Below are 24414 nucleotides of genomic sequence, written 5' to 3' on the forward strand. Positions count from 1 at the left end.
CCTAAGGACTGAGTCATGAAATGAACAGTCTGGAATCCATTGCCTACAGTACACTATTGAGCCTAGGAAAGACAGCAGTGAGCGCTTGTCGCTCGGTCTGCTCAGTGCCGATATGGCCTCTACTCTGGCAGGGGATACCAGCCTGGCACCTTCCGAGATGACCGCTCCCAAGTATTCCACCCGAGACGAGCACCACTGCACCTTCTTGAAAGATGCTAAGTGACCCTTGTCAGCGAGGTGGTCTAACAGATGCACAGAGTCATTACTACAGCCAATTTCTGTCCCATTTCCTATTAGAAGATCGTCCACGTATTGGATCAGAACTGAACCATGTTCAGGCACCCAGTCAGTCAGGGATTGATTTAACACCATGCTGAAGGCGGCTGGACTATCCACAAAGCCTTGCGGTAACCTGGTCCATGTTAGCTGGCCACGTTTCCATGAGAAACTGAAGAGGGGTTGACTAGCAGCATCAACGGGCACACTAAAAAATGCATTGGCAAGGTCTATCACCGTATACCATTTGTGTTCTGGTGTCAGAGGAGCAAAGATGGTGCTAATATCTGCAACGAGGGGAGGTAGAGGTGTAATGCATTTGTTCAAGGGCCTTAAATCTTGTACCAAGCGCCATGTTCCGTTTGCCTTTCTTACGGGGTTAATGGGTGTGTTCCAAGGACTGATGACTGGAGTCAGTATGCCCTTTTGTAAAAATAATTCTATCTGTGGGTCTATACCATTCAACTTCTCCTCAGACAGGGGATATTGTTTCTGAAAAATGGGGAGACATCCCTGTCTGATTGTCGGCCGGTAGGGTGTGCAATTTAGGAAACCCACAGAATCTTTGGACTCTGCCCATATTTTATGCTGACCTACTGGTGGGGGTAGAGCCACAAAGAAAGATCTGATGTCCACCCGTTTCTGCACTGACACATCACAGTCTGGTGATTTAACTGACACGGTGCCATTGGGCTCAAAAATTATTTTGATTCGTAGTTTGGATAGTAAGTCTCTACCAGCTAGAGAGACTGGGCAAGTAAATAACAGAGCAAAACTACATTTACATAGGAACTTGCCATCTTGGTTACAGATTTCTAAATCTGATGTTATGTCGTGTGATGTTGGTATCCCATTAATTCCCACAGAGCGTCCTTGTGTAATAGCCCTACTGGCAAAAGCCTTGTTGTTCAAGGAGCTGGTTGTAGCCCCCGTGTCTGTGAGGAGTGCGATGTCCACCCCCTCTACAACAAGGTTTATAATAGGTAAAGCCTGCCAAGTGCCAGAATAAGAGCAAAGAACTAAGGACGGGATACGCTCCGGGCCTCCCTATGGGTTTTGTCTGTTTGGCCATTGTACCGGTATTTGGGGAGAGGGAAGAGGCCCGGCACCAGCTTGTAGCTGCTGTGGTTGGTTTTGAGATTGTGCCTGTTGGTTCCACTGTGGGTACTGGGCTATCTGTCTATTGTCATTCCAGTTAGGGTTTTGACCTCTATAAGCTCCCCTGTTTCCCTTTTTACCTCTATAATTTTGTCTCCTTTGTGGGCAGTTAGCCTTCCAGTGGCCAAAGCCACCACAATGGAAACATGCTTGATCATTTTGTGGGCCCTGGCGAGGGTATGGCACAGAGCGTGGAGGATACTGATTGCCAACAGGGTACTGATTCTGTTGTTGGTAAGGCATTTGCGCCGCCAACAGGGGTGTTTCCTCCAGCATGGGCTCTCCCGTTAAAGCTGGGAAAAGTCCTCCTTTCGCTTCAAAGAGACCTGTTTGATGCCTAACCTTTACATGTTCTACAAAGGCCTCCGGAGTCATGTTCATAATTTTAGGGTCTAATATTTTTAACATTTGTGCTATCTTCTGGCTTCCCCCGTTAAGTGTGGTGGTTACAAAAAGGGTATGGTCTGTTAGACCCGCATCCTTCCAAGCTAAATGCATACGTTTAACATATGCAAAATACTCTTCCCCTGTCTTTTGAGAGCTTGTTATGAAGGATGTGAGTGCACTAGTACCCTTGTATATGGTCATCCAATGATGGCCAGTCAGTCTCCAGAACTCCTGGAGGTTTATCGGTCCTTCAGTTGTAAGAGCAGATTTGTAGGTGTTATCAAAAGGAAAATCCTGGCCAGGGTCAGGGTCGATCATCTGTATGATTAACAGTAAGTCTTCCTTTGTCATTCCCGCACCAGCACAGAATCTACCCAAGAAAGTAGAAGGAAAAAGTATTTTATGATGGAGGACCTTTCTACGTTACCAACACCCCTGGTTAGACTAGGAAAGAGGAGAGGTTCCCCCAGGGTGGGGCTTTAACGGTAACAATAATACAGAATATAAGGTATAGTAAAATTTATTATGAAAGAATACAAAACAAAAATTATGATAAGCAACACATTATTATAAAAACAAGGTACGTCACTGAGTGGTGCGTATGTCCGCAGGGATAGGTTCAGGCCCTACGCGTTTCAAGACTTCAGTCCCTTCTTCAGGGGCCGGTGTCCATGCGACAATTATACCATCACCACTTGTGTAGACCAAAACGGACCGAAGAGCACCGAGGCACCAAATCCCTAAGGTGGATAGGGAGCCAACCAAGGGGACACAGGATCGTGTCCCAGAACTCCTGAAGACAAACCCTGAGCAAACAGGAGGGGATGTGGAGCAAAGCCACAAGGCTCCTGTAGTGAGACTTAAATGCTTAAAGTAGAGCAGGAAAGCAGCCGAGGGGCAACAGGTGTAGTCCTAGTGTTTGAAGCTTAAACAAACACTCAAATACGGGGAGATCCAAATTGGAGTATAGAGGTATTGGAGAAGCTTCTGCAGAAAAACACGAGCTATCCCAGTGGGAATTGTTAGTATTGGTGGGACTCCTATGAATAGAACAAGGGGTAAGCCAAGGGCAATCCAAAGGGTTGAAGAGGTCAAAGATGTAATAGTGCAGACAATCCAAATCGTGACTAGGGGGATAGTGTAGTTGTACGATCGGCAGTCAGCGCTGTGAACCGATCGTACAACTACACTATCCCCCTAGTCACGATTTGGATTGTCTGCACTATTACATCTTTGACCTCTTCAACCCTTTGGATCGCCCTTGGCTTACCCCTTGTTCTATTCATAGGAGTCCCACCAATACTAACAATTCCCACTGGGATAGCTCGTGTTTTTCTGCAGAAGCTTCTCCAATACCTCTATACTCCAATTTGGATCTCCCCGTATTTGAGTGTTTGTTTAAGCTTCAAACACTAGGACTACACCTGTTGCCCCTCGGCTGCTTTCCTGCTCTACTTTAAGCATTTAAGTCTCACTACAGGAGCCTTGTGGCTTTGCTCCACATCCCCTCCTGTTTGCTCAGGGTTTGTCTTCAGGAGTTCTGGGACACGATCCTGTGTCCCCTTGGTTGGCTCCCTATCCACCTTAGGGATTTGGTGCCTCCGTGCTCTTCGGTCCGTTTTGGTCTACACAAGTGGTGATGGTATAATTGTCGCATGGACACCGGCCCCTGAAGAAGGGACTGAAGTCTTGAAACGCGTAGGGCCTGAACCTATCCCTGCGGACATACGCACCACTCAGTGACGTACCTTGTTTTTATAATAATGTGTTGCTTATCATAATTTTTGTTTTGTATTCTTTCATAATAAATTTTACTATACCTTATATTCTGTATTATTGTTACCGTTAAAGCCCCACCCTGGGGGAACCTCTCCTCTTTCCTACCCAAGAAAGTAGCTGCGCCTCTAGGGTCCTTTTTTGGAGTAGGACAGGTATCTCTAAGATCCTTTAACTGACCCATGGTAAAGGGGACATACACTTCCATGGTGCCTATGGTCATCATTGGGAATACCCTCGTCCCTGGAAGTTGTGGAGAAACTTGGGGTTCTGTTTGGACTTTTACTTGTGTAATGGCAATATGTTTCATTTCTCCCTCCAAACTTGGGGCAGTAATCTCTTCCTCATCACCACTCTCTCTGTCAGGTTGCTGTTCTCGTATAGTTTCAGCCTGTTGAGCTGCTTTGGCAGCCTTAGAGGCTGCTAACCTAGTCCGAGGGGCAGTAAGCACCCGCTGCTCTTCTATTAAACGCAACTGCTCCTGTTGTTCCCTAGCAATTTTCTCCAACTCAAGTTTTCTTTGGTCGAGGTCACTTTTTCGTGCCAAAATCTCCTTTTTTTCCCTGTTAAGTTGCTCCCCATAGTCCCTCACCTCTTGGGCCTGTGCATCTAGACTTTGTTTATGTTCATTCATCTGTTCATGTCTTAAGTTTATTTCCCTCTGCTGTTCCCGAAGGCGTCTCGCGTCTTCTTCTATTTCATCTCTCTTATTTCTCATGTCTGCTATTCTCGTTTGAGTATTAACTGAGTCTAAGTCCCTTTGCAACTCCTCAAACTCCCTTTTTATATCCGCTCTTCTCTGGGCTTCTCTTATTCTCCTGCCCTCTTCAGATGCCCTTTTATCTGCCTCCTCCTTGGCTCTATCTTCCCATTGTTGTTTTTGCTGGTCAGTTGCTGAGCCATAAGCCATGATTGCAACTTGAGGATTTGAAAGAACGGGGTATAATTTTCTGCGAGGAGCTTCCTCTTTAACAAAAACATAAGACGGTGGGGTTGGCGAGGTTGGCACTGGGGGTGGGCGCCTGGTATAAGGTGGAGGAACTTCCCTAGTAAGGGCAGTACCTTGGTCCAACTCCGCATATTTCTTTTCATATTTTTCCACTAAAGGCCTCCACTTCTTAAAACATTTTTTCATATACTCCGTATCCCAGTCCCCTGGTGGATATATGTTCTTTCCTATTCCACACATTTTCTCTACCTCATACCATTGCTGTCTGTTAGTGGGGCCCACGGGACTATATCCTGACATATGCAACTGGTGGCTTCGTTTCATTATCAAGTCCCAAAAAGGATCACAATATACAATTGGTATTTCACTCTTAACAAACTCTATAGGGGAGGGTTGCTTCAGCTTACCTTCTGAATCTTCCTTCCCAAATTTATTACCCATGTCGGTACTCTGTATTTCAAGTCCTCCTTTAAAATATTTGGGACACTGGTAAAGAAAAGGGACAGACAACTAAAGTTTGTCCTGTCCTTTGCACAATCTCCTTCACTTCGTCCGGGGACAGGCCTTCTCTAAGACCTTCCTGTGGGGTGAACGGTATCTGATTGTGTATATTCACTCGATGCACTCTAGTGCAGGGAGACTGTTTTTTTTTATTAAACGGGTAAAATCTCCTGTTGCCTAATTGAGTTGGACTTCTATGTTCTCTTGGCCATACAGAGATTAGGGATAACTTTGACCCGTCTGCCAAGAAAGTTAAACCTGTTTTGCACTCAATACAGGAGGTCTTTGGCACAGAGTATGACATGTAATCACTGTTTTTTTTTTAACAACAACAATCTTATATTATACAATACAGTATGTTCTATATTATTCAAAAGGTTGCAACAGATTAAATCACATCAATTTCAGACAATACAAAACAAGAAATGAGCTCTTTTGTACTTGGGGCTCCACTCTGTCCGTCCTTCTTCAGGGAGCAATCTGCTGCTACCCTGAAATATTCTTACAATAGTTTATAGTCAGACAAACCCGTCGACTCTGTTAGTTTATAGTCAGACACTCCGTCGGACTCTCCCTATCCTTTATAACCGCAACCTCTGCAATGCGCACAACAGAATTTTAAAACTAAAAATTAAAATTATCCGAGGTTCTACTGAGCCAGGCAAAGAACACAAAAACACCCAAATGTAAAATTCGAGAATAAGTGTGGCCTTACCTGGTCAATCAGTACCCTGCTTCCTGGTACCAGTTCTGTTAGGTTCGGTTCTGATCCTGTTGCCTAGGCTGGACCTTGGACAGGTGGGACACTCCCTCTCGCTAGCGGGACAATGATGACACAGACACTTATGCTGTATCGATGATTGCAAATTGCTATATTTTTCGACAGAGTTTTTATACACACATACAGAGAGATACAGAAATCTCCTCCTCCTTACATGTTTAGAAAAAGGGGAACAAGTTCACAAGTTTCAGTCTTACAGATTTCAGAGGATTTTAAGGAACAATTGTTAAACTTCAAAGATAGAAGAACACGTTACTTGCATACAGAATGCCTGCTCCGGAACTAGCCATCTAGCACATAATCTATTTATGAAAACCGCAAAACTTAAATGTTAGAATAAAAGCAAAAAACAAAAAGTACATATTGAAATGTCTCTACAGAGACCTATATTATATGAAATGGAATCCTAGATCTCAAAATGGAGTAGCTAATGTCAGACACATAATATTCCATCATTTCACATTCCTTTCAAACACCACAGGTGAAACATAAACGTGTCCACCACCCCCATCTAGTGCTGGCAATCGCAGTAAGTGGCATAGGAAGGCTAACACAGATAACAACAAAACGCTGAAACAACCTTAGGAAGAAATGAAGGCTGCGGAGACTTGCAAGACAAGGCCGCCAGCTCAGAAACCCTCCTGGCAGATGCAATAGCCACCAGAAAGGCTACCTTCTGAGAGAGAGAGAGAGTGTCAATAAGGGGATCTCCCTAATGTTCTCAAACAGCGATTTCTAAAGCACCGAGAGCACCAGATTTCAATCCCACGGAGGCAGCGGTGGCCGAACCGGAGGGGTCACATATCGAAACCCCTTGCCCAAACATACTCACCAATGAATGAGCCACCAAGGGTCGCTAAAAAAGAACAGCCAAGGCTGATATTTGCCCCCTTATTGTGCTTAAGGCAAGTTTCTGATCCGCTCCCTGCTGCAAAAACAGTAGAATCCTGGAAACGAATATGTACGCGTACGCCACCCCATATCCTCACACATAGAGATGTAAGCCTTCCATGTGCGATGATAAATCTTCCGAGCAGATGACTTCCGCGCCTTCAGCATGATAGAGATTACCGAATCTGACAGATTTGTCCCATTTGGACAGGATCTCCTTTTGCAAGACTCGAGTGTGGAATTGAGCATACGGTACTGACTCGAAAGTGGCTACCATGAGACCCAGGACTTGCATGCAAAAACGCAGCGACGACCACTTGCGGGACATCAACAGCTTCACTGCAGCCTGAAAAGTCCACAGCTTGTCCGAAGGGAGAAAGACCCTTGCCTCTGAGGAGTCCAGAATCAAGCCCAGGTACTCCAGGCATGGAGTCGGTACTAACACAGACTTCTGGAGTTTCAGGACCCAACCAAACTCCCGAAGAGTCTGACTGTCTATTGCCACATCCTCCTCCAATCCTGAGGCTGAAGCTGCTCTTAAAAAGGAGGTCGTCCAGTTAGCCAACGATAGCGGCACCCTTGGTGCAGACGCCAGGCCAAAAGGGAGAGCTACAAACTGGTAGTGCTCTTCCCCGACCGCAAAGCGCAGAAACCTCTGATGCCTGACTCATATGGGGACATGCAAGTATGCATCCTTGATATCCAGGGATGCCAGAAAATCCCCCAGATTGAGTGCAGCGACCACAGAGCGAACTGAATCCATCCTGAATCTTTTCACCTTCACAAATCTGTTGAGGGCCTTGAGGTCCAGAATCAGACAGACTCCTTCCTTTTTTGGGACTACAAACAAATTGGAGTAGAATCCCTGGAACCTTTCCTGTGACGGTACTGGCACTATCAACCCGTGCAGCAACAGGTCCTGCACTGCCCCCCAACAAGGCTTCCCAATGAGCCGGGAGAAGATGAAGGTTTGAGGGAAAAAACCTGCTTGGTGGACAAGAGAGAAACTATCTTGTATCCTGAGGAAACCACTTAACAGACCCAGTGGTCGAAAAGAGCAGGGAGGTCCACCGAGCTGCAAACTCCCGAAGATGACCCCTCCGATGACATTGCAGACGAGGCATTTCATTTGCAGGCTTTAAACCTGCTTTGCGGGCGCTTTCCATTGCGCAAAACTGCATCCGGTCCGGGTGCTACTGCTTTGAATACTAGTAATGACTTCTGGTTGTCCCAGGCAGTCAAAACCGGAAGTGACGTCCGCATGTCTATGGGACGCTCAGCCAAGTATAGTGTGGACTCTGGAGGCAGGACGTGGATCACTAATGGGGTGGATGGGCACTGGAGCTGACAGTGCCGAACCTGAGCCTGTGTACAGTAAAGAAGAGCCTGAAGCTGAAGGCGAGTCTGGGGATCGGAGGTTCTCTCTCTCTCCAGCTGAGAGAGAGTTCATATCTCCTGTCATCAGGGATGGACTGGCCATAGGGACTACAGGGAGTTTCCCGGTGGGCCGATGGCTCAGTGGGCTGTTTTTTAAAACAGAGATGCTGCTTGGAGGACTTTTTCTAACGCCCTGGCAGCACCCCAGTGTGCAAGCACTCAGGCTTTCACACTGGGACTGCAGCGGAAGCATTTTTCAGTCACTTTACAGGCGCTATTTTTAGCCCAAAAGTGCCTAAAAAATGCCTCAGTGTAAAAAGGGGTCCTACACTCACCCCCTCTCTTTTACACTCACTCTATTTTTCTTACACTCACCCCCCCTCTCTCACCCACCCCCTTTACCTCAACCCTCCCATTCCCCTCTCTCTCACCCTCTCATGATATACAATAATGGATGTAGGGGCCCTTTGGTGGGCGTGATTTTATTGAATTAAAGTGGGCCGGTCTGGATGAAGTCCAGGGCCAAATTTTTGTCCCAGTCCAGCCCTGCCTGTCATGTCACTCTCTCGCAGGCAGCATGGATCCGTTTTGTTCATCCCTCTCCCCCCCTCCCTACAGATTGTTCTCCACTAGCTCTCACTGTCATATATCTCCCCTCTGTCTCTGCGAAGCTGCTCTATGTTCTTATCTTTTCAGTCCCACAGAGTTAGTCTCCCTGCAGCCTCTTTCTCCTGTACTTTCCCTCTTATCAGACCATAAAGCTTAGCCTAATATATATTATCTGCTCTCTCCCCCCCAACACAGGCACAGCTGATCAGCTACATTCCAATGGGATGTACAATTAACTCTACACTGTCCAGCAGCTGCCTTTTTATCTTGTGCCCAATATAATGTGCTCTTACATGTAACATGTACCGCCATACACTCCGCACCCCTCTCCTACATGTACCGCCATACACTCCGCACCCCTCTCCTACACATACCACCCACCACCATACACTCTGCAGGATTTGCAGTCTTTGATTCTGTCACGTATGCTGTTAGGTTATGGTATTGTAAAGCTGTTTAAAGCAATGTAGAAATTTCTTAATTTTTCATTGCATTGATTTTTTTTCTTGCTAAATACTCCGGACACTAGTGGAATACAGGGGCGGAGTGGGTGGATTATATAAGGGGTGTGGCTTATGAGAAGTGGGAGTGGTCAACACGGAGGGGCGGAGTCTGGCACCCCCATCCTAAAATTTCACCAGCCGCCACTGGACGCTTCTGTACCTCAGTGGACACCTTGTCGGTCTGGGAACGCTTACCCGCCGTCCCGGGCGGACAAAAAATAAGCTTCTGAGCGGAAAAGGAAGGTCCTGGCCTATGGGTGAGGCTCCTTACCCTTTCTGGATTGTGGGAGCAACGTACTCTTACCCCCGTAACATTTTTAATAATGTATTACATTGAAAACAGAGAAGGAAAAGGGATATTTTACGGTGCAAGGGATATGGCAGTAATGATGAGAAAGAACTATTTTATACAACAATACAAAATATATTTATTAAATATAAATAAAAACAGAAGTCAATCAATTTAGAGATAAGTAGTGGTCATTGAAAACATGTAATTATGGTTTAAACAACACATGGAGATAGCATGTTCCCTACATGTTTCGCAATTTGCTTCTTCGGGGGAAAACACAATCCATGCACAAATGTTTGTAACTAGACAACGAAAAAAATACATAAAATTAGCAACGCACATTATACAGAAATACAACATATATATTTATATATGTAGGTATGATACAGATCTGACTGGAGGCCAAGTAATATTCCAAAGGAGGAAAGGTAAACAGAGAAAATGCTTACCAACCACAGACCACAGAGCTGGACGCTCAACAGCTCCCCGGGACAAGGATGGAGAAGTAGACCCTGGGAGGAGTCGACACCAACTTCCGAATAGTTGCTAAATGCGCAAACCAAGCGACTAGGACTGGGAAAAATAGAAAATAGAATAGAGAAAACCAGAAAAGCAAAAAACAAACAAAAATTGCTTTAAAAAAAGTAAATAAATATGAAAAGTAAAAATAAGAATGAGAAAATAAAAATTAAAAAATTAAAAATAAAAATATAAATAAAAATAAATAAAATGAATTAAATTAAATATAATATTTTTTTTAAATAAATAGATGAATGAGTAATTTAAACCCATAAGGTTAAATGAATTAACCTGGGGTTAAAGTTTGAATGTAGTGAGCTAACCAACAGGTGAGGGGTTTCAATTATGGAGGGATTCAGGAGAAGCTCATGCTCTACGCAGACGACACTATGCTGCTTTTGGGAGACACGGAAGGCTCCCTGAAGGAGGCGATGGCGGTGGTTGGCGAGTTTGGGACTTACTCAGGTCTAGTCATTAACTGGACCAAGTCCTCACTCCTGTTGCTAGACGAGGCCCAGAGTGGAGGGGAACGGTCGATTCACGGGGTGCCAGTGTCTACACGTATCAAGTATCTGGGGGTCTGGATTACCCCGGATCCGCGAGATTTTCTGATACTCAATCTGAACCCGCTGTTAAATAGAATTAGAGATAGAGTCAAAGTATGGTCGCGCCTTAAGATGTCTCTGGTGGGCAGGATAAATCTCATAAAAATGATTTTTATGCCTCAGATCTTATACTATCTTCACAACACTCCCATGGTTATCCCCCTAAAATGATTCAGGATTATTAACTCTCTTTTTAGGTCCTTTATTTGGTTGAATAAGCCCCCCAGGGTTAGACTGGAGCAGCTACAGAAGCCCAAGGTGGAGGGGGGCCTTGCCCTCCCTAACCCTTGGGTATACTATCTGGCAGCTCAGGCACAGCATATTGCCCGGGCGATGCCAGAGGAACTGGGAGCGGGGGAGGCTGGAGTGCAGTTTGACCCCATTAGGGCCCTAATGTGCCATGTCACCGGTCTGGATAGTGTGCCTACGGGTATGGAAGCTCTGGCATACGCAAAGTCCAATAGACGTATGTTCTGATGCAAAAAATTTGGAATAAACTTAGACAACTACAGGGTGTGGAGGGATTCACAGAATACAGCCCGATCTGGGCCAATGGGTATTATGAGGAGTTACTCACGTTGGATTGTGGGGCGCGGTGGAGGAGGTGCGGCGTCACGCATTTGAGACACATATTTGCGGCGGGTGGCCTGATTCCCTTCACGGAGCTGAGGGAGCGTTTTCACCTCCCGCGGTCTATGCTCTTCCACTATATACAGTTGCAGCATGCCGTGAGGGCACAGTCGGGAGGGAACCCCTGGATTCTTTCGCATACGCACATATTTAAGTACATGGCAGGAGTTTCCCAGTTTCGGGGTTTCATTTCTATGGCTTATTCCATGATTCTTTCCATATTCCTGGAGGGATTCCCCCTGGCGGCTTCAAGTAGGTGGGAGAGAGATGTAGGTGTGTTCGAGGATGAGCAGTGGGAGGAGGTGCTCCAGGGGGTACAACTGTGTTCCTTAAATGTGGCCCAACGGCTCTCACAACTCTACATTATTCTTAGAGTACATTATACGCCCGCTAGGCTGTTCAAAATGGGGATGAGACCGGATTCTAATTGCCCCCGGTGTGAGAGAGACCACGGGGACCTAATTCACTTGTTATGGAGGTGCCCCAAGTTACACCCATATTGGACAGGGGTTTTAGCTACAGTCAATAGAGTATTTCAGACTAACGTACCTACGGACCCGAAGCCATGTCTACTGGGTATTTTGGATGACATCCCCATGGACGATAATTCCAAACAGGCCATAACCAGAGCCCTGTTTCAGGCCCGCAAACTCATTCTGAGACATTGGAAGGCTACTGAGCCACCGACGATGAGGGAATGGATCGCCCAAATGGGAGACACCATTCGCTTGGAAAAATTTATATATCAGCACAGGGGTCGGCCGGGGAAGTTCGACAGGCTGTGGGCACCTTGGTTGGATGCCCCCGGGCTGTCACCGGTCGATCTAGTAATGGACAGACTGCTGAGGTAAGAAGGTGACCCTCTTGTGGGGTAAGAGATATATGATGGGGTGGGCTTATGCAATGAATATCCCCAGTGACAGTGAGACCTGCCTTTGTGTGTTTTAGGTGGTGGCGGATGATAGCAATGCAGTTACCACATCCCTCTTGTAACGCTGATAGGGTTCACTGCCGGAACGTCTGCCCTGTATATGAGCTGTGAAACTCCCCCCCCTTTTTTTTTTTCTCCCCCTTTTTTCTTTTTCTCTCTTTTTTTTTTTTTTTTTTTGCTACCTTGTTTCTCCTCAATAAGTTTCCCTGAGTTGAGGAAGGGAGGGAGAACGAAATTGGATGTGATGTGTACAGCGCTAGGTATGACAATGTTAACAACTTAGTTTGGATACAGCATATATTGTTTAGTAACCTTGTGTACGAGTAGAAAGATATGTGTTAGGATGCAGCCTGTATCCAGTGTTTTTTATGCAGCACAATGAAACGGATATGCTTGTAAAATTGTATGGTTCTTTTCTCTTAATAAAACCTTTTCTGATTTAAAAAAAAAAAAAAAGTTTGAATGTAGATTGCCAAAATGGATACTTACGAAAACCAGTAAGTTTTTTAGAGGACAGAAAAAGAAAGACGCCCAACAAGGCGTTACATGGTTCCTCCCTGATGGTAGAAATAAAAAAATGTAAAAATAGAAAAAATAAAAAATAAAAATAAATAAACAAAAGGTAAAAAATAAAGAACTAAGATGGCAAGGGTGTTAGACCATGCAGATAAAGATGAATAAGAAAAACCAAAAAGATGTTTGCAAAATAAATTTCACAATGGACCAAAGGTCTCCATAAGAAATAAACAAATAAAGCAAAACGGTTGAACTTGCAACAAGTGAAAGGCTTTCCGTAGGTCAGCCTGTGTTTGTAGGAGGAGTCGGGAGGTATTTAAACCCGCCCTCCTTCCTCCTTCTGGGCGTCGGTTTTCTGGTGTGCTGTTCCCGTATCGTCATTTCCGGTGCGACGCGTCTGACGTCACTTCCGGGTTTTCGGGTTTCTGCTAGGACGTGCGGCTGCTAAGGGGGCTCCGTGTCTACCGTTCGTCTCATACAGGAGTCAGGCAGGCGCCCCCCCCTTCTGGTGTTTATCGAGGCTTCTCCTCCTCCGGCGACGGCACGCTTCAAGCTAAGTTTTGTTTTCATTGGCACTTCCTTTTATAAATGAACCTGTAACTGTCAGCAGTGTTGGTGGTATATTCAACATGGCCCCAGCCCCTGTTTTTCGTATTTTACATGCTGTATCATTCTCGTATTGCCATTAGCTAACTTCTTTCATCAGCATGTGAGTCGAGTCGCACTCTGATGACATCACCCGCTCTCGGCTCGCCATACTAGTCGGGAACCTTCTTGGGGCGATGTTTTGTGCTCAGCCCCCACCCCCCCTGCCCCCCCTCCGCAGCTTCTCTTCATCACATCAGTGGGCTTCTATGTGCAATCTCCCCCTGTCTTAGGATTTTGGTTGGTGGGTGTGGGTTCAGGTAGTGAGCTTGGTGTGTATGCGTTTTCAGTCAGTTACGGTATGCTATTCATTTCATGTTTTCATGCTGTGATGTTTCTCATGTTTTTTCCTTTTTGTTTCTCGTGCGATTACGTTTCTCGTGCCAGGTATATTATCATGCGACTACATTTTCCATGCTGCTAGTCAGATTCTCAGTTGTTTCCATGTATCACGTTTTTTTATGCTCATGCAATTACGTTTCTCATGCGACCACGTTTCTCATGCGACCACGTTTCTCATGGTGTTTTCTCATGCGATGACGTTTCTCATGGTGTTTTCTCATGCGATAACGTTTCTCATGCGACTAATTTTCTCATGCAATGACATTTCTCATGCGATGACGTTTCTCATGTGATGACGTTTCTCATGCGATGACGTTTCTCATGCGACTACGTTCTCATGGTGTTTTCTCATGCGATGACGTTTCTCATGGTGTTTTCTCATGCGATGACGTTTCTCGTGGTGTTTTTCTCATGCGATTACGTTTCTCATGGTGTTTTTCTCATGCGATTACGTTTCTCATGGTGTTTTTCCTCATGCAATTACGTTTCTCACTGTGTTTTTCTCATGCGATTACGTTCTCATGGTGTTTCTCATGCGATGACGTTTCTTATGTGATGACGTTCTCATGCGTTTACCTTGCTCATGGTATTTTCTCATGCGTTTACGTTGCTCATGGTATTTTCTCATGCGTTTACGTTGCTCATGGTATTTTCTCATGCGATGACGTTTCTCATGCGATGACGTTTCTCATGCGATGACGTTTCTCATGCGTTTACGTTGCTCATGGTATTTTCTCATGCGTTTACGTTGCTCATGGTATTTTCTCATGCGATGTTTCGCATGGTATTTTCTCATGCGATGACGTTTCTCATGGTAGTTGCTCATGCGATTACGTTTCTCATGCGTTTACGATCTCATGCATTTACGTGGCTCATGATATTTTCTCATGCGTTTACGTTTCGCATGTTTTTTTCTCATGCGATTGCGTTTCTCATGCGATTACGTTTCTCATGATAGTTCTCATGCGATTTCGTCTTCTCACGCGATTACGTTTCTCATGCATTTACGTTTCCCATGGTATTTTCTCATGCGATTACGTTTCTCATGCGTACACATTTTCATGGTAGGTTCTCGTGCAATCGCGCGGCTCATGCTAGTCTTGTTCTTGTGTGGTTGCGATTCATGGTTGTCAAGGGTACACGTTTCCCTTGCTACTCATGTTCTCGGGTGCTCACGTTGCTCATGCCGTTTATGTTCTCATGTTTTCCGTTTCTCATGCAATTTTTATATTTCCATGTTACGTTACGTTTCTCACGCTATTCATGTCCTCAAGTGTTACGTTTCTCATTCAGGTATCAGTAATGATGCATTACGGTTCTCACGCAGTTACGCTTTTTCATACGTTTACTTTTCTCACGCTATTCATGTTCTTAAGTGTTTACGTTTCTCATACAGGTTTCAGTCATGATGCTATTACGTTTTTCACGTTCTCACGCGATTACGCTTTTTCATACGATTAAGTTTCTCAGGGTATTTTTATGTTCTCAGGTATTTATGTTTCTCAGGTTTTGTTTCCCATGCTATTCTTGTTCTCGAGTGGGTACTTTTCATGCAACTTACGTTTCTCATGCAGGGCACAGTTTGGATGTTTTTAGTTGGTAGCACTGGTATGGTCATTTTGATTCATGGGTTCCACCGCTGGGGGGGGGGGGTCACCCATCACGTCTATGGGTGCTTACGGATTGAGATGAGCGTTTTTAATTGGCTTGTACGGTGGCAAGTCTCCTCATCCGTTTCTCATACGTTTCATGCATCTTGACATTTCATTTCTCACATAACGACCTGACACGTCTTCAGGTTCATCAGGCCTGAGTGTACATTTTTAATTTGCCTGCTACGCCTCAGGTTGCTCGGCCTTTGCAATTCACGGGTGGTCACATTGTCAGTCCAGCTGCACTAGTTCTACACGTACCTACATTTTATTTTCATAGTCTGGGCTTACACGTCACGTCCTTATCCTCACGTTAATTCATGGCCACTCTCCACCGCTGGTTACCTGTCACGTTTACGGGTACTGTCGGATTGAGATGTACGTTTCTAATTGGCTTGTGCGGTGGCAAGTCCCCTCATCCGCTTCTCACGGCTTTCATTACATTTCATACGTCTTGTTATCTTTTACTTACATCACTTGCCTGACACGTCTTCAGGTTCATGGGCTTGAGTGTTACGTTTTAATTGGCCTGATTGCCCCAGGTTGCTCAGCCTCGCTAGTTTCTTGTGACTGACACGTTTTCAGTCCTGTGCTACGTATTCGTCCCTGCTCTACGTTACTGAGTCACGGACACCTGCGTAGGTAGGGGTTAGGGAAGGTTAGTTTTTCCTTTTCCTAAGGTAAGTTGAGGCTCGTTGGTCATGTTTCGTTTTTAACCATGTTGTTCTTGTTTGCAGATTTCATGTCACGGGCAGCAGATATCGAAGATTTTGCTGCCATCCGTCCTTCTCCGGTTCGGGTTCTATACATGGTGGCACGCCCTCCTTGTTCCTCCTGATACAGCATTCTCTTTGGTTACAGACGAAGTTTGTTCAAGTCCTTTTTCATTTCAACCTAGGAAGCTCTTGACTCGGCCTGGGATTTCTTCCAGGCGTTCCTATCTCAGTATCCTGGGTTCTTTTCTCACCAACTTTCAGTTCCTACTTGCGTTTGTTTTCTTTTGCCACTTTCAGCTCAAATGGGTTTTCTAGCTGGTGTCCAGTACAGTCTGGGCACCAGACTTTTGCGGATGTACTCAGAGATAGGCCACTTTCCTTTATCTAATACTCCTTTCTCTGCTAGCACAGGGCATGACACGTAGCCTTTCCGTGCTGCCTAACTAGGGTAGCATCTCAATGTTCACTCCGGGCCGTTATTCAGTACAGGTGCAGTTTTGAGTACCATTCAAGGGGGTCTGTATTCTCGTTGTTGAGGAATTAGTTTGGCGGTAGTCAGCTTTCTTTACCGGACATATCCCAGTTCCACATGTCTGTCACAGGCATTCTGGCGTTGGGGGCTTGTGGTTGCATACAGTCACATTCTTTTCATCTCTTTGCTAGCTCATCCTACTGTCTTGTTTTTTTCCCCCTTTTAGACATACTGACCACGTGACCGAGGCACACCTCAGGTCACTTTCCCACCTCAGGTCACTTTCCCACCTCATGTCAATTTCCCTGTTTCCTCTCAGACCTTTCTCTAGCACGATTACCTGAGACTCTGAGTACAAGTGAAAGGCTGACCATAGGTCAGCCTGTGTTTGTAGGTTTTCTGGTTTCCCACCCACCCATCCCATTTTTTCTTGCTATTTCTTCTTTTACTTATACTTGGGTATGCCCCCTTTTAGGCATACTGACCACGTGACCCAGGCACACCTCAGGTCACTTTCCCACCTCAGGTCAATTTCCCTGTTTCCTCTCAGACCTTTCTCTAGCACGATTACCTGAGACTCTGAGTACAAGCTAGACAACAGCAATCCTATATGGGTTGTTAACATTAGGTATATAGGGAAAAAGGAGCACAAAAAAGACCAATCAATAAAGGTAGAGAGGAGATCATGAAATAAACTGCTGAAGAAAAGTTGGAAGCGGTTAGCAAGGAACTAAGCGATCTCTATATTAAAGCCAGGGCTTACCTGTAAGTTGAAATTAAATGAAACGATCCTTGTGCTGTAGCGGCTCCCCGCTATCTGCATACAAGTGCAAGAGAGCAGGGTTTAAATAGCAACTAAACCCGGCGTCCGACGTCATCGGACACCGAGCGGGCCAATGAATGCTCGCGGGGGGCCGAGGTAACACCTCCACAACCGTAATCACTTTCTGATGGGTGCCATCGCTCAGGGATCGTCTGGTACACAGCCACCACGATGTGGGTTCTGCTGCCAAGACCTCCATGAGGGGTGGTACCTCATCATGTGGCCATTGTGACATTTGCCAATATGTGCCCAACAAAGAAAAATGTAAACTACCCAATGGCAAATGGCATTCTACCAAAATATTGATTACATGTCAAACCACAGGTGTCATTTATTTGGCACAATGCACCTGTGGAGGGTTTAATGTAGGTAAAACTAAGCGCTGCTTCTTCAGAAGAATCAGAGACATGTTAAGACATAAATAATAAATGGGATTCTGCGCAACGTATCACACAAACATGGTAAGTGTAAACAAACAAAAGGAATCTAAATATAATAAATTCCAGGTGATCAATGAATGATAATTATGTGTGAATGAAAAAACAATAATAGTCAGAGAGCTCACAAGCTCAATAAATATAAAGTGCACAAGTACATAAAATACGCAATGCAGTGCAAAAAAGTCCCATAAATGAATAATGACAAGAAGTCAGATGGGGATAATAAAGTGATGCAGTGCAAAAATTCTAAAAATCAATGAATAAGCTGCCAGCTGGAAATGCTGGTGTTGCTGAATTTCCACTCAATCAGATAAAAGCAATTGACAGATGAATGATCGTATCCCACACTGGGCTCACAGGACTCTTACCTCCAGGCCGATAGTAAAGTGCATCTGATATAATCCTTACTGACAGTGCTCTATGGATGATCTCAGCCAATCCTCCCTTTTAACTGATGGAGCGTCTCCTCGGCCAATCCAAACGGTACTTAGACCCGGATGGAGAGAGAAAGAACAAAAGAAGGGGACTCCAATCGTGAAGTACAGTAAGACTTAGGGGTATTTTATTGCAGAAAAACCTGTGCTTACATCAAAACAAGCTAAATCGTGCAGTGATAAAAAACGAGCGGCGTCCTCAGCGCCAGCTTACGTCACTCCAGGTGTACGTCCGTCCAATCCCTACGCGTTACGACACGGGATCACGTGTCTTCGTCTGGGGAACCTGATTGGCGGTGATGGTGTTGTTTATAAATCCGGAAATAGTATCACGGCCATTTTGTTGGAGTCCACAGCGCTCTATATGTTATGCTCATTCAATGGGACATACAGTAATGCAATTCGCTAGTGAAAATAAATGACGCTGTCTTCCCCTTCATTCATCTTCAATGCAGAGAAAAGGACTGGGGAATGAATGTCCTCTGTCCCTTTCTCTGTCTCAAATGGGAGATGTCAGGGGTCTCTGTTTAGACCCCTGACATGTCACCAACGCCCCCACACAGGACTGAAAAAAAAAAAATGAAAAAAAAAACAAAAAAAAAAACTGACACAACAACCGCCCCCCCCCCCCATACTGACACGGTCCAGAGCCCCAAGACCACTGACACCGACCACTACCCCACTGACATCGTCCACTGACACCAACCACTACCCCACTGCCACCGACCACTACCCCACTGACACAGACAACTACCCCACTGACCACTGCCCCACTGACACAGACAACTACCCCACTGACACCGACCACTACCCCATTGACACCAACCACTACCCCACTGACATCGTCCACTGACACCGACCACTACCCCACTAACATCGTCCACTGACCACTGCCACCGACCACTACCCCACTGACACAGACAACTACCCAACTGACCACTACCCCACTGACACAGACAACTACCCCACTGACATCGTCCACTGACACCGACCACTACCCACTGACACCAACCACTACCCCACTGACATCGTCCACTGACACCGACCACTACCCCACTGACATCGGCCACCGACCACTACCCCACTGACACAGACAACTACCCCACTGACACAGACAACTACCCCACTGACATCGACCACTACCCCACTGACCACTGCCCCACTGATACCAACCACTACCCCACTGACATCGTCCACTGACACCGACCACTACCCCACTGACACAGACAACTACCCCACTGACACAGACAACTATCCCACTGACATCGACCACTACCCCACTGACACCAACCACTACCCCACTGACATCGTCCACTGACACCGACCACTACCCCACTGACATCGTCCACTGACCACTGCCACCGACCACTACCCCACTGACACAGACAACTACCCTACTGACCACTGCCCCACTGACATCGTCCACTGACACCGACCACTGACACCGACCACTACCCCACTGACACCAACCACTACCCCACTGACACCGTCCACTGACACCGACCACTACCCCACTGACATCGTCCACTGACACCAACCACTACCCCACTGACATCGTCCACTGACCACTGCCACCGACCACTACCCCACTGACACAGACAACTACCCCACTGACATCTTCCACTGACACCGACCACTACCCCACTGGCACCAACCACTACCCCACTGACATCGACCACTACCCCACTGACATCGTCCACTGACACCAACCACTACCCCACTGACACCAACCACTACCCCACTGACATCGTCCACTGACACTGACAACTACCCCACTGACATCATCCACTGACACCGACCACTACCCCACTGACCACTGCCCCACTGACACCAACCACTACCCCACTGACATCGTCCACTGACACCGACCACTACCCCACTGACATTGTCCACTGACACCAACCACTACCCCACTGACATCGTCCACTGACCACTGCCACCGACCACTACCCCACTGACATCGTCCACTGACCACTGCCACCGACCACTACCCCACTGACAGACAACTGCCCCACTGACATCGTCCACTGACACCGACCACTACCCCACTGACATCATCCACTGACACCGACCACTACCCCACTGACATCGTCCACTGACACCAACCACTACCCCACTGACATCGTCCACTGACCACTGCCACCGACCACTACCCCACTGACACAGACAACTACCCCACTGACCACTGCCCCACTGACACAGACAACTACCCCACTGACATCGTCCACTGACACGACCACTGCCCCACTGACACCGACCACTACCCCACTGACAGACCACTGACATTGTCCACTGACACTGACCACTACCCCACTGACCACTGCCCCACTGACACCAACCACTACCCCACCCCCTTTCCCAAAGCACTGTAAATAAATATATTTAAAAAATAAAACCCCACCCTCTCATCAATAATACAAAAAAAATTGTAAAAAAAAAAAAAAATGTAATTGTAAAAATTAATACAAATAAAACAAATCCACTGGTCCCAAAAAAACTTTTGGGAAAAAAAAATATTAAATTGTAAAATAAAAAAATTATCTGACACTATCCACTATCCTGACACTCCACATTCCTGTGATTCGCACCGCATTACTGTTCAGATCACTTGCGATGTCTGTGCGATGCGATTTCAGCCATACAAACTGTATGGCTGAAATCGCATCACATTTGGACCAAACACGCACAGGACCCTTTTTTTGGTCTGCACCAGAATCGCATGGGTGTTCACACATATGCGATCCGATTCTTGTCCAAACAGTCAGTTCGCAGTGCGATATGCAAGCTGAAATGGGGTGACATTACTATTGTATGACACTCCCCAGCAGTTCGCATATGGCAGTGTTAACTGCCGTGCGAGTCGGGTGCGATGTGGGAACTCGCAGTGGATTCGCAGGGTTCCCGAATTGCACCAGTGTGAACCAAGCCTCAAAGCATACAGCCTACAAATGTCACCTGACTGCTCCCACCAAGGCTCAGTTCACACTGGTGCGATTCGGGAACCCTGCGAATCTACTGCGGGTTCACACATCGCACCAGACTCGCACGGCAGTTCACACTGCCATATGCGAACTGCTTGGGAGTGTCATACAATGATAATGACACCCCCATTACAGCTCACATATCGCACTGCGAACTGACAGTTAGGACATGAATCGGATCGCTTAGGTGTGAACACCCATGCGATTCTGGTGTGGACCAAAAAAAGGGTCCTGTGCGTGTTTGGTCCAAATGAGATGCAATTTCAGCAATACAGCTTGTATGGCTGAAATCGCATCGCACAGATATTGCATGTGATCTGAACAGCAGTGCGGTGCGAATCACTTGCGATGTCGTACAGCATGTGAACCAGCCCTAAGTTTATTCAGCCTTATTGGTTTTAATTATAAAAAGTGAAAAATCCACCCCTCCCCCACATAACACATCCTGGTAATATAGGAATTTTGCATATGTGATCAGGTGACCTCAGACACACACACTTCATTATAACAATAAGAAGAAGATCACTCAAGCTTGGACTAAATACATCTCTCCTAATAACTTGTCTATGTATATTCTGATGTCTGTTCACTGGAGCATTTCATCATGACATTGAACTCTGTCTCACCTCATGTTTTCAAAACATTTAATCAAAACACAGGAGAAAATTCTGTGATAACAAGAAGGGAGAGGGCAGGAGGAGGGTGATGTGAATTGTGCACTGTTTACAGAAACTGTGCATGGTCTGCAGGCTAGTGCAAGAGATATGTAAATAACCTGTCACTCAAAGCATGGGGGTGGAACGGACTTTGCCTTTTATTGGAAAGTCTGTTTTATCTCACTGAACAATAAAAAGAGGATTGCTCAGCGCTGGATTAACTATGTGTGGCAAGACTGGGCACAGATGATAGGAAATCTTATTCTCTACATTGTGACATAAAAAAATTGGGTTTACATCCACTTTAAAGCCAGGGATTACCTGTAAGTTGAAATTAAATGAAAAAGTGCAAGTGCAAGAGAGCAGGGTTTAAATAGCAACTAAACCCAGCATCCGACGTCATCGGACGCCGAGCGGGCCAATGAATGCTCGCAGGGGGCCGAGGTAACACCTCCACAACCAGACCGGACCACAAATACCATCAGGCATTGCGTCGAGGACAAGTGAACCGCCATTGGTCTGCAGAGTAACCATGGTAGCCACTGATGCTGGAACGTCCGAGAATGACCAGAACTAGATGGGCAGTGGCAAAAGAACCACCCATAGTGCCTCTGATGTAAATAGCGCACTAAGAATGGGGGAACTTAGATGGAAAAGGAAAGGGTTTGTGGGCCGGTGATGAGCAAAAATGTGGGAGAAAGTCAGGAGGACGGCTTAATCCCTTGGATGCCCTTGTGACCAAGCGGTAACAAAGTGCGTAAAGAGACCATCCATGTGAGATGATAGATAGGAGAGCATGGAGAGACACTCCAGCATAAGGGAAACAGAGGAGATATAACTTAAGCAGGGTGACTGTGCTAATGGACCAGGACATAGCAGGAGACACCCTAGTGGCTGATGAAGGTAACAGCCAAGCCAACCAGTCATCTATGCATCATACACAGTGAATAGTTTAAATGTTATACAAAACATGGTACAATAGGCAAGTAAATTCGGCATCTTAAATTTGTTCATTAACCACTTAAGGACCGCCGCCTGTAAATATACGTCGGCAGAATGGCATGGCTGAGCAGATGGACATACCGGCATGGCCTGTACATCTACTCAGTCGTGCGCTTGCGACCCCCTCCGAAGCTCTGGTCACAGGTTACTCAGCTCAGTTATCACAGGACACACAGCGATCGGTAACGAACGCTCTGTGGTGTCCGTTTATGAAGCAGTGAAGAGCGGTGATCCCAGGGATCACCACTGATCACAGCCCATAAACAGTTTATGAAACAGAGATAATCGGGGGAGAAGTGTTTGAATTTGTTCTCCCGCCGATTATCTCTACACACAGTGAAGTCTCATAGACTGACACAGAAACGGCCAGTTTATGAAGCTGTGATCTGAGCTCTTCACTGGCGATCTGTGTCAGAATTCACATGCCCGGATTCACCATCTCAGAGCTGGTGAAGCGGGGAGTGAAGAGGGAATCCCGGGGGTTCTGAGGAGGAAGGAGGAAGATTTTTAACTTCCTTCTACCTCGTTCAGACCCCCCAACACTGTAACCATGTCCCCCTGTAATATTTATGTGTATACATATATATATATATATATATATACACATTATATATATATATATATATATATATATATATATATATGTGTGTGTGTATATACATGTGTATATATAGTGTATGTGTGTGTATACATATATATATTATGTAGGGGACTCGTTATTTTAATTACATTGACCACGCGGTCTGTCAGTGTAATGAGCGGTGATCATTTATCACCGCTCAATAAACTGACATCTCAGTGTTTCTGTGAATTTCTGGTACTGTAATCGCGTAGAGTCAAACGAGATTCCAGTATCAGGGGCCGTTCTCCAGTGTTAGAAGCGTTGGAAGATCACTTCACTCCTCCGAGGGTGAAGCGATCTTCTCCGCTTGATAAACCGGCACACAGAGGAGAAAAATCTTCACTGTGATAGCCGGAGAACGAAGCAGTGACTAGATTTCACTGCTTCATAAAATGGACACCTGTGTCCCGTCCAGAAAAGAAAGGAGCTGGTAATTGACATACCAGCTCCTTTCTCCGCACAGATCTACCTGCTCGCTCCTGCCCTCCCTCGCAGCCCTAGGGAGAGGAGAGAGAGGGGAGGGAAGACCGCAGATGCAGAGGGTGGAGGAGAAGGAAGACACGGGGGGGAAGTGAACAGAACACACATCAGGACGAGCATGGGGCGTAGGAGGAAAAAGACACAGGGGGGGGGGCGATGAAGGACACTGAGGACAGTCAGAGATGATCTGTGCGAGGGGGGGAGGGTAAGCTGTGAACACCGATTCCCCCTGCATGGCTTTTCAGGTGAAAGCCGCGGGAGGGAAAGAAGCAAATGAAAAGCCATGCAGGGAGGATCGGTGCTCACACCCCCCCCTCGCACAGATCATCCCTGACTGTCACTGGATGTGTGTACAGCAATGACAGGGGGCCGTGAGCGTGCTCTGTTTTTACAATGAATGCGCTTTGCACGCTCTGGCCAAGGGGAGTGTAGAGGTGGGCAGGGCATC

General features: G+C 46.2%; 1 protein-coding gene across 1 annotated transcript; it reads right to left on the reverse strand.

Annotated features, from left to right (window-relative positions):
- Positions 1-1303: 1303 nt before the first annotated feature.
- On the reverse strand, positions 1304-6240 carry LOC120943550. The gene is made up of 2 exons (XM_040356913.1): positions 3706-6240; positions 1304-2195 (listed from the first exon to the last, which is right to left on the reverse strand). Exons 1-2 carry the CDS (start codon positions 4985-4987, stop codon positions 1324-1326), a joined length of 2154 nt encoding a protein of 717 aa, XP_040212847.1. The 5' UTR covers positions 4988-6240; the 3' UTR covers positions 1304-1323.
- Between the last annotated feature and the right edge of the window lie 18174 nt (positions 6241-24414).

This window comes from Rana temporaria, chromosome 6 (assembly GCF_905171775.1).
Source record: "Rana temporaria chromosome 6, aRanTem1.1, whole genome shotgun sequence".
Taxonomy (NCBI): Eukaryota; Metazoa; Chordata; class Amphibia; order Anura; family Ranidae; genus Rana; species Rana temporaria.